Source organism: Tribolium madens, unplaced genomic scaffold, assembly GCF_015345945.1.
Source record: "Tribolium madens isolate multiple individuals breed KSU strain unplaced genomic scaffold, Tmad_KSU_1.1 Scaffold_7;HRSCAF=85;Tcas5.2_LG10, whole genome shotgun sequence".
NCBI classification, from domain to species: domain Eukaryota; kingdom Metazoa; phylum Arthropoda; class Insecta; order Coleoptera; family Tenebrionidae; genus Tribolium; species Tribolium madens.
In genome coordinates this window covers 5,010,017-5,021,420 of record NW_025401050.1, presented here as the reverse complement: position 1 = coordinate 5,021,420, position 11,404 = coordinate 5,010,017, and the positions used below count along the sequence as shown (strand labels likewise).

At 30.6% G+C, this 11,404-nt stretch overlaps 2 protein-coding genes across 2 annotated transcripts in view; both read left to right on the top strand.

Moving 5' to 3' along the window:
• Positions 1-154: 154 nt before the first annotated feature.
• Positions 155-982, top strand: LOC123009821 (MICOS complex subunit MIC13 homolog QIL1). The gene is made up of 3 exons (XM_044406341.1): positions 155-403; positions 489-645; positions 695-982. Exons 1-3 carry the CDS (start codon positions 396-398, stop codon positions 899-901), a joined length of 372 nt encoding a protein of 123 aa, XP_044262276.1. The 5' UTR covers positions 155-395; the 3' UTR covers positions 902-982.
• Positions 983-4,862: 3,880 nt separating this feature from the next.
• Positions 4,863-11,404, top strand: part of LOC123009840 (protogenin A-like) — a 47,249-nt gene continuing 40,707 nt past the window's right edge. The window contains exon 1 of the mRNA XM_044406384.1: positions 4,863-5,010. Coding sequence (XP_044262319.1) covers positions 4,944-5,010 — 67 coding nt within the window. The 5' untranslated portion in view covers positions 4,863-4,943. The remainder of the gene's footprint in view (positions 5,011-11,404) is intronic.

The following is an 11,404-nucleotide window of genomic DNA, read 5'->3' as shown; positions in this document are numbered from 1 at the left end:
AAACACGCCCAAAAACGTGTTTAAGTAATTAATACTAGATACGTTTAATTACTACAGTCAACTGATTAATTCAGAAAATGCTAAACTCACTTAATAAATAACTAAAAATTATTTAAACGGGTTTGGGTTTTTTAATTGCATTAGGTTAGGTAGATAGGTAGATGATCTGTCATCTTCCGTTTGGAATTTTAGAACCCAACAAGACTTGAATGAAAACAAATTATAATATTATAACAATTATTCTTCAATTCTTTAAATTAATCATCGAAACTGTGAAATACGAGAAACACTTGCAGTCATTTGGAGTTACATTTGTTAAAAGTGACAAATTTTGGGCAATTTAAAGAAGTTATCAACAATAATTTAACCAAAAGTCTTTTTCTAAGATACAAAATATGTTCAGGTAATAGAATTCGTACTTAAAAAATTACAACAGATGCTTGGTTTTAACTTTTTTTTTTAATTTTGACATTACATAACATTTACAGGTTTGCCATCAAAGCAGGATTAGCTGCAAGTGCAGTTTATTATTTAAACAACGAAGGCATATGGAAAGAGAGTAACGAGTCATTGAAAGCATATGATAAATTAAACACCACACTTAAGCCCTATGTGCAAGAAGTACGAAAACAGGTTCCATTTGAGGTAACAGTAAACATGAGAAAGTTAACTTGTTTAAGATATGTTCTTGTAGTTGCCTGAGATTCCTAGTGGTGGAAGCAAGGTTTATAATATTCAAACCTGTTGGAATACAGGAGTAACATCAACTTTTCAATTTTTGAGTGAATTGCCTAATAAAATGAATAAATGGGCTGAAGAAGGAGTCTCCGCCATTTTGCAAAATCCTGATATGAAAAAAATACTTGATATCTCTGACAATGCGGCCACTGTGAAGAAATAAATGTGATATTAATAATTGTTAGAATGTATGTACACTCACAGTTTGTGACACAGTGTCATTAAAAATAAATTATTAAATATTTGTTGATATTACGAGTACTATAAAAAAATAGATATAAGAAAGGTTTACAAGCCAATCAATATAAGTCAGTTCACGTTAAAAATAGGATAGTTAAGCATTTTAAAGTTTTTGTTTAAAAAAAAAATGCAAAGAGGTAAAACAAAATCTTTATTGAAAGAGAATCGATAATACTTTAAAGTAGTGCCTACGTAACAATACAGTGTCATCTGAACTACATAAATTGGCTTTTGAATCCTCCATATTAAAGTAATATAAAAAGGGTTTTAATATTAATTTAATAGCGAATGAATGTCGTTAGAAAAAATTGCTTCTGTCTGTTGAGAATTTGAGATCCGGTTTGAAGGAAGTATGCAACTGAATAATACAGAAGTGTTCATATGCGTGGATAAACTTAATATTCTATTAATGTACAACATACACACAACTAGTGTGGAGTAGGAATCAAAATGACACAAATATTATCCATTGATGTGTGGGAGTCTTTAGCAGTTATTATTCGAAATAGTATATTGAAGAACAAGTTTTATAAGGGTTGATTTGGCGCACGAATTCCACGTTAGAAAACGAGCCTTAGGCGAGTTTTCTATGGGATAAGTGCGCCAATGCCATTATAAAACGAGTAGGTATTTTATGCTATTTTTCTAATTTGCGCCCCCTTTTTTTCTTATTTTAATTAAAAATATATATATTTTTGTCGTCTAGGGAATTTTGTGTTAGTTGGTATCGGTTAGTAAGACTCGGCGCCCACCTGATTTTTTGAATCATTTCTGCCGTCTGTCATTAAAAATAAAATTTACAAATTATTAGTTATTAGTGTTACAACATAATAATAATAAATAAAATATGAACCAACAGAATTTTGTTTGCACTCCGCCCGAAATTCGCGAAATTGCCGAAGCAACAACGCAAAATTTGTTACCTGACAAGTCAGAAGCGGCATCCAAAAACTAAATAACCCTAAATTCATTAAAGTACAGTGTGCTTTTATAGATAGCCATAAACGACTCCTACTGAGGGACGTTAATAAACGTATTATAAACGTAAATTAGAAAAATAAAAGTTTGGTGTGTCGGGTTAAATTGTGTTTGAGTTCATAAATGATTGCGATTTTTGTGATATCTTTGTCAAGTAGGCACCAAAACTTAAATCTTGGTTCAAATTCACACTTTAACTAATTATCACTCACTTAGAAGAGCGGCGGCCGTTTCATTTTTAATAGTTATTTATTGTAAGAGTGTGTTAGGTAGCGTTTTATCCACGCAAGAATGCTTAACCGCGAGAACGTCAGTTCGGTTAATTTTCTTGAGTGGATAAAACGCGACTAACACACTACTGCAATATAACGTTTTATCCACAATCACAAACCAGACTTAATTAAAAATTAAACTGACATTTAAATGTCACACCAAATGGGTTTTCGGTTAAACGTAGTAAGCTGCTAGGCGGTGCGCTGGTTACTAACAGTGGAATAAAGTTTCTATCCACTAGTGGATAAAGTGGTAGTTTATACCTACGCATCTAAAGTGTGGAATAAAGTTTCTTTACAGAGTGATTGTGGATAAAACATTTTTATTTGATACAACAGAACAAGTGATAATAAAACGTGTTTACTCATTGTTGGTTTTTAAAGTTCTCTAGTTCTTCACAGCATATGATATAAAAGGAAAAATGCAAATACAAAATAATACTTTTTTGAATGTATTGAGGTACAACGATAGCAGTCGAAGTACCGAACATTTGTATGTACTCGTTTTCAACTCATGTGCATCGAAGGGATGATTGAAAGGGATCATTTTAAGATGGCAACCATGCGAAAATTCAAATAATCCTAACCACAATCTTCGCTAAAAAATATTTTTTCACATAAATGTGTACCCCACGTAGTAAAAAATAATTAAAATTAACAACGTAATTAACACGATACTTGTAGCAAACATAAAGGTTTTTGTCATTATTGATGTGATTAAATTTGTTTTGAATGACATTAATGACACTTTTTGTGTAAATCGGCCTTTAAATTAAAAATTAATTTAGACTTCTACAAATTAATTGATGCACACATTAATAAGAAAAAGAGTATACAGGTGTTCCAATGAAAACGAGCCACCCCGGATATCTCAGAAACTAAAAAGACTTTGCAAAAACGTCGAAACAGGTCCATTTTGTTTCTAAGGGGGACATTTTTTGACGTAATTTTTAAAGCACCCCCAGTATAACCCCCTAACCCTCACACACCACAAGCTTAAAAATTTAAATAGCACTACCCTACTTGTGGCACATCAAATGAAAGCTACTTTAACAAGCTTTTCAAAACTTTTTACCAAAATTAAATCAGACCATCCATTCATGAGATACGGGGTGTTCTAATAAAAACGAACTATAAAGAATTTGCAAAAAAACGAAACAGGTTAATTTTGTTTTTAAAAAAGACATTTTTTGACACAATGTTTAAAGCATCCCCACTAATCCTTTAACTTTTCCCACCTCAATTTCGGAATTTCAAATGACAACGCCTCACTTGCGACAGATCAAATAAAAGTGTTTTTCAAATGTTCTTTAAACCTCTTTTCTAAAGTTGAATAGGATTATCTAATATATAAGATATTCGCAAAAGATAATGTTTCTAATTAGTAATTACTTCTAATAAAAACTATTAAAAAAATTACTAGAAACTTACTATGTACTATAAGTAAAATAGTAATTATAGTACATAGTATAAGTATAGTACTATAAGCTACTGTTTCAACTTCTAGATCCTTTTTGCTCAATGATCAGTGATCATTTTTAGAACAAAAAAACTCTTTATTTGCTTTAATTAGTACTCAGGTACTCTCTTTAAGCAAAGTGTTTATTGTAATTTAGATCAAAGAAGGTGCAATTGACCATTTTTAAGCAAAAGAAGAGTCTTAAAACAAATACTTTTATAAAAATGCAATTTTAAGTAAGATTAACATGCATTTCTCCAATATGGCGCAATACCTGAATAGCAAACCTTAACTTCAAAAAAATCATATCTTAAAAACTACTCGGTATATTATTTTAAAAATTTGGATTCTTACCAATAAAAAATGCTCTACACGATGGTGACGAAGAAAAAAAATACTCGTAGGGTTTTTCTGTTCGAAGAAAAGTTTGCCAATATTCAATTTAATTTGCATATCATTCTAAAGGGCAAGTCCATCTCTTTAGAATGGTCTTTATTTGAAGGAAATCGGCGTAATAGTTATTGAGTAATGATTTTTTAAAGTTAAAGTATTTTAAATTCATTTAAATTAGGAAAAAAATAATTATTTAGTTCAGAGTGTGTGGACTTTTTTTTAGTGCATTTGATTTGTCTTACTGAGAAGAACAAAATGATATAAAATTTGTCAAGTTGTCACGACATGACTTTTTTTGTCGCCCTGTGTAATAAATCTAGCACTTGTAATCTCAGTCCATGACCTTTCATAATTAATAATATAGTAAACAATAATAAATTTTACTCTGTCCGATAAGATAATAATAACCATACGTTTTACTTATTATCGTTAATTTTATATCAATGTGTTATCAAAAATTGTTCTTTTCATTCATAAAATTTCATTTTTACTATAATTGTCGAATTCTGAGTAATTTTACAACCTTATGACTTACTCTTATTAGAATAAAATAATGGTTGAACTATATAGATATAACAATAATTGTTATTACCGATGCCTGGAATAAACAATACAGTATGTAACCATTACTTGATTAAAATTCCTTTAGATCTCGTTCGGTCCCATAATCATCGAAACATTTATTTACCCATTATTCAGTTTTTTTTAATGGAAGAATTGCAAAGGAGTGCGCATGACGATAACGTATATGCTAAATGGTTGGTTATTCGCTCGTACGGCCTGACTATCGAAAACATCGTGCGTTAGTTAAGTGTTGTGTGGTGTCTTGTGTGTTATCAAAGTTCCCAAATGAGTACTTATTTATGGCGTTACGAATACTTCAATTCGGCATTGTGTTTGCAATAGGATATTATCTCGGACCTGCATCGCGTAAGTATCATCAAATCGAGTTTCCTCAGGAAAACATTGAAAACATTCTGTACCAATATGGCGGGTTGTTTAGATTGTCTATAAGATTTCCACATTATACGAAAAAATTGGACGCTTCCTTGACGTTGCCACGCATCGAAATTCTAGTCGCTCTGACAACCAACAAACATCGACCGATTCTCGACTGTCATACCTGTCATTTTGTGTTTTGTTATTGTTCGAGCCATCTACCTGCTTATGCTTAAACGCACATTTTTTAATTCGTTGTTTAATCCCGTGTGGTCGATTTCCTGTCGGATATTTGTCTTAATAAATTATTAATAAAAACTTGGCACAACTTGCTATGGCCATGACTTTCTTTTGTTAATAAAAATACATATACGAAATTCTTTAGTGCGTAGAAACTGCAATGTTTCGTAACAATGTTTCGGAAGATTCCGAACTGACTTATCAGGTGGTCTACTAGGTTTAGATTTTTTTGGTTATTCCGGGACGAATTACAAGCTGAATTATTATTGATTTGTTGTTTTGTCTCGAGTTTGTAACAGATAAGAATCCACTAGAAATTACTTAATAAGTTAGAACTAATAACATTTTTAATTCATCAGGAAGTAGGTGGCTTGTTTCAGTTGTTTGGTTTAATAAAAAAATAAACACTAGTACTTTTTTTACTTTTATACTACACGTGTTTTACACTACGATGATATGGCTAGTTAAACCCCAAATCCCCATTTATAATCTATCTTACAAAACTGGTGGATTATTCGTTTTTTTATTTTCAATTTCAAAGAATTTTCAATAAACGATTTTGTATTGACAAAATTTGGATTATACAGGGTTATTCACGAGAGGGTTATTTCTGAATTTGTTTTTGCCGCTTGATTTCAAATTTTAAAAATAATTATAACTAAATCCACCATAGCTGTTATTAGTCTTGTCTCTTTGACATTAAAGCAAAAAAATCATCTCTCAAACGATCCGACATGTTTTGTTATCGTTAACCAACCGACTACAGATTTGTCAACAAGAAATTACCACATTGAATTTGAATTTTTAGGAAAATTATGTTTTTCATGTTGTTTGTAACTAGAATTTTCAGAAGTAGTTTTGTATGCCTAAGGTCGGTTACCCCTTGTTGTTGACGTTTTCTGTCAATCTGTTGTCAACTATCAATTGAGGTATCTATACAAACTGACAGGTGACTTAACCTAAATTTTGACACTAGTTACGATATACTTTGTTTGTCACCAGAAACCAACCTAACTAAATTTATGGCAACCTATTCATAAATATCCTTAAATCCTAGGGAGTAATTTCTTGTTGATACGACAATAGTTTGATTTTCTTATTCCTTAAGAAATAATTAATTTGATTAGTTTTCTAATAGTTAAGTAGCAGAATTTTGAAAATTTTGACTTTGAGCAATTTTGCAAATGGTAGAATGAAACTATTTTTGCTGTCTTCTTAAGGTTAAAATCGGTAATAAATTACCGGTTCTCTTCATTGGCTTTAAGAAGGTGTTACACCAATGTCCAATATAAAAAAAAATCGGTTATTTTTAATTTTTTTGATGATGCAATTTTTATACATACATTTAAGCTTACTCTACCTTTTTGACACACTTGATATATAGTTACACCTTCTAAAAATGACTTAAGTTCCAGTGTTTTTTAATAAAATTAAAATACCAAACTTCTTCTGAAAATTAATGTTTTTATTTTTTTTGTTTAAAATGGAATTTATTTCATTATTATTTCGTTAAGCAATTAAATATTTATTTTATACATTGAGAATATTTATGGAAAATTTGAATGCTCTAAATTTTGCAACTTTGATTAACAAAGAAAAAAGTAATGTCACATAAATGACTACTTATAATAAGTAATCAATATGGTTAAGTTACCATTTCGTTATCAACTTATCACTTAAAGGTACAGTCGGCGCAATAAACATTGACACTCTCATAAAACCTATATCCATTTGTTTAGAGCTTAACAATGGATCAAATGTTTGGATTAAGTATACATCTTTAGTTTAGTATATTTTTAAGTTTGTTGTCTAAATCATTAGGGTATTATTCTTTTTTTTTTTTTTTCATTGATTGTAGCATTGAGTAAGATTAACAACACATATTTTTTATTCAGAATTATAAAGTAATAATCAAATTACCTAGCATGTGAAAAGTTGTGAAGGATGACATTTCAACTTCATTTAACAATTGATATGAAATATGTATGGGGTTCAGATTGGGAAATGGTCACTTCTGAACCTGAACTCTCGTATGTCATGTTTTTCAAAATTTGATAATTTTCTTATTGGCTTTCTGTTTGTTAAGGAGGATGATTGTGATCAAAATAGTATACAAACTTTGGTGATCATTGCTTTATTCGGTTTTTTACTAACCGCGGTGCATCGCGCCTTGGCTATCAAATTTCACCTTGGTAATTAAGCACCTTCCACCTCGGTATGTAATCTACTATTAATACCTAGTTTTCAATATACGGAAAAAAAGTATCATTAACAATATTCCAGAATATCTTAATGAGGAGCAGACTTTCAAAATGCAGTTTGTCTATTTTTTTATGAATTGAGATAAAGGTGACGCTGCAAGCTATATGCAATTGTCTTTTCAATGAACCTTTCAAATCGCGTTTTGTCTTATGTTAAAAAAATATGTCCAGTTGCCTGGACATTCAAACTGCATTTAGTCGCATGTGTTGATTCAAACAAAACGCGTTTTGTTCGTCAATTTTGGATTAAATGCAGTTTGTTTGTCAGTTGACGCACTACACTTAAAAAAAATAGAAATAAGCGCTACCAAAAGAATTTTTACTCAAAAGAAGTCATATTTTATCAACCAAGTACTCATTAAAACCGATGAAGAATGCGCATGTGCAGATGAGTAAGTGGTGCAACATGTACAAATTTCTTTATTAAGGATATACATATAAATATATAAAGGTCAGAATTTGCTTTTTAAAAGTCTGCTCTATTAATCTAACAATACGATCATCATATCATTAAGATCGTCATCTACAGGGTGTGTCAGAACTGGCGCCCCGTAGAAAAATTTCAAGTTAGATAAGATACCAGGAACATGGAAAAAATATTTAAAAAATTCTATCTGTCAAAAAATGTTGACATTTATTTTTTGACATTTGACATTTTTTATGTCTATTTAATGATACTGATGATCCTGTATATGTTTTTTTTATAATTATTTAGTAAAGGTACAAAAATTTTGCCAATAAAAGCCACAAATATAAACAGAGTTGCAATTTAGGATGCAGCTGCCTTGTTTTCTTTTCTAATAGTCTATAGCAAAAAAACTGGAAAATTATTTTTCCAATAGAAATAAATAAAGTCAAAGTGCAAAATTTAAACTCTCGTAACTTCGAAATTTTTATACATAGAATTTTTTTAACATTTTTTCCATGTTTCTGGTATCTCACCCTACATGGCATTTTTCTCTGGGGTGCGAGTTCTGGCGCACACTGTGGATGATTAGTCTGTATCCATGTAAAAAGAATGAACAAAAATATGAGTAAACCCGTCACACCTAACTAACTCAGTTAGTTTTTATTCTCACCTGAGGATGACCACGTTGTGGTTGAAACGCGTTGTAGTTGAAATAAAAGTTTGGTGTGACGGGTTTAATCGTGTTTTTGTTTATCGTTTCCATACCAAGAGGATCATCCAATAAGAAGTAGATGTATCCATGTTTGTTATCTGAGGTTTCCCTCCGGAACAATGCCACCTCATAAAAGTAACATTCATATCCTTTAAAATTTATTTTAAAAATTGTTATTTTTTGTAGATAGTTGATTTTACGTCATAGACAGACGTCTTTTCTCTTTATAAATATTGTGTGGGAGGTATTATTATCAAACACCCTCGAGTAACAGCCTAAAATAAATTTAGTACTTAATGTTGTTGTGGGTGTTACAAGTTTTTGTATGACTAGCTAAAAACAAATCTCATAAATTTTTGTTTTTACTTAATTTGTAACAAGTAGAATAAACGCGAAATATACAAATTCTTTTAATACATCATGATATTGGGGTGAGGGTTAGTTACAGGGTAGAGTCAACAATCAACCTTTCTTCCGGGTTTCAATTTTGAATAAATCTTTTCTCGTTAAACTGGTTTACGACTTGACAGCTACCAATCTGCTACTCTTTTAAATTAAAAAGTCAATAGAACAAGTGACAAGTTTTTGATCTACTTTTCAAACAAGAATTTGAATTGTACAAACTACAGGGTAGAAATAAAACTTTTTTCAAAAATGATTGGGAGGAGATGGTTTCAATTGAGATGAAGTTTTTGTATTGCAATACAAAAATGTATTATGTTGTCTTTGTCTTGAACTCATGTTTTAAAACACTGATATGAAGGTAAAAAGTTTTTTTTTAAATTTTTATCGATGTCTAAAGGACCGTGTTTTCAAATTGAAATTACTGTTAATGAATGAAAATAGTTAGTTTTAATATTAGTTCGAATTTGTGTTAGATGTGAATTGTGTGGTTTAAGTTAATAAGTTTTAACCATGTAATCAGCCGCTGATTATTTGAAAATAGTAATCATTTTTGAAAAGTGTGAGCATAACGCTACGGAGCAACTAGGATATTTTCTGAACGTTTTCCTGATAGAAATCGCTCAAGATATAAGGCCATATTGCTTCTAAAGAAAATATCTAAAAGTATTAGAGAAGTTGTTCATCAAAATGGAAATCGAGTTTTCAAAAATTTTCAACAATTTCTTTCGTCTCATTATATTTACTTGTGCACAACATCTTCAGCGAGAAAAATATTCGAAAATAGCGTGTTATGTCAACAACATGACAGAAAATTTATAAATGTAAAAATTATAGTAATTCAGCTATTTTTTGAAAATTTTAGCCAACTTAGTGTTATTTTTGTAACCTAGCAACGGATATAATTTTTCAATCACACCCTGAGGTGCCCTTCTGGGATTGGTTATGCAAGCAAAAGTTAGTTCTTTGGCTGCACTTTTTGGCGATCTATTGCCGCCGGCATTTCACATTTTTCTGTGGGGCGCGAGTTCTCGCGCACCCTGTATACTAGTAGGTTGTGCATTATAGTGATTATGTTCTTTTGATTTAGTTTTATTGAGCATAGTTCTCTTACCACTGTTGAAAAAAAGAGTTAACAAAAATGATAACATAAAATTTACAAATATGCGACAATTTTGGTGCGGAGTGTATAAATCGCATTTTTCTATTTCGGTGTCACAATGAGCATTTTGTGCAACTGAAATAGTTTGCAAAATGCAAACAGTTTGCAAATGCAATTTTGTGACCACTGTTTTTTGATGACTTTTTATGCAATATTTTGGCCATCACTGAACATAGACTGACCTTTTTAAGTAAGAAATTGTTGCAGTCCAACGTATTTCACCAAAACTAATGCAATTTAAGCTATTTTTGAGCAAGCTTCAAAATTTTTTAACTGTTATGTATAATAGTAAATTCGATTTAAAAAGCGCTCTATAGAAAAAATAGCATAAAAAACGTGTTACAACCTCTCATTGTGATACTGGTGCAACTACTCGTATCACAATGAGAGTGTTTGTAACACTTATTTCTTAATATACTATTTTTTGCTTTTTATAAACTCATTTCAACTTAAGTATTCATGAACGAAAAAAGACTGTTTACATGTTTATCACGAACTGAGTGATAGAAAAACAGACGAATGAAACTGTTATTATGATAGTACTTAATTTCGACTCAATATTATGGCTCGTACTGTTGTGAGAAGTTTGCAATTATTTGCTTCTGCAAAATTTTGACAAAAAAAAGTGATTGTGAAAATAAAAAATCTTCTCTTAGTGCATCTTTATAACTGCTAATAAGTAACATATCTTTAAAAATTTTTGTTTTTATTTTCGTTTATATTAACATCCTATTTCACCTCTGTAGAAATCGATTTTCGAAAAATCCTTTCTTAGCGGACCGCTACACCTAAGAAACATCTTCTAAATTTCATATTTCTATTTTCGTTTGAACGTGTACACTCCGTTTCACCTCTTTTTCTAAGAGGGTAAATAAGTTTTTACTTATTATTTTTGAAAAATCTCGTCTTAGTGCACTTTTACAACCACTAAGGAACATATCTTCCAATTTTTTTGTTTCTATATTCGTTAAAAGTTTACACCCCATTCTACCTCCTTAGAGATTGATTTTCGAAAAATCCTTTCTTAGCGGAACTCTACAAATATTTGCCCAATTTTATGTTTCTAGCTTCAGTGGTTTAAGCTGTGCGTTGTCTGTCGGTCAGTCACGGCACTGTTTTATACAGGGTGTTTTATAACAACTCAAAAAAAAGAAAAATGTCAAATAAGATACGGTACCAGGAACAGGAAAAAATATTTA

Excerpts from the sequence above, each read along its gene's own strand:
- LOC123009821 (XM_044406341.1), top strand. Across the intron at positions 646-694 it reads GAAAACAGGTTCCATTTGAG|TTGCCTGAGATTCCTAGTGG; the intron begins GTAACAGTAAAC and ends ATGTTCTTGTAG.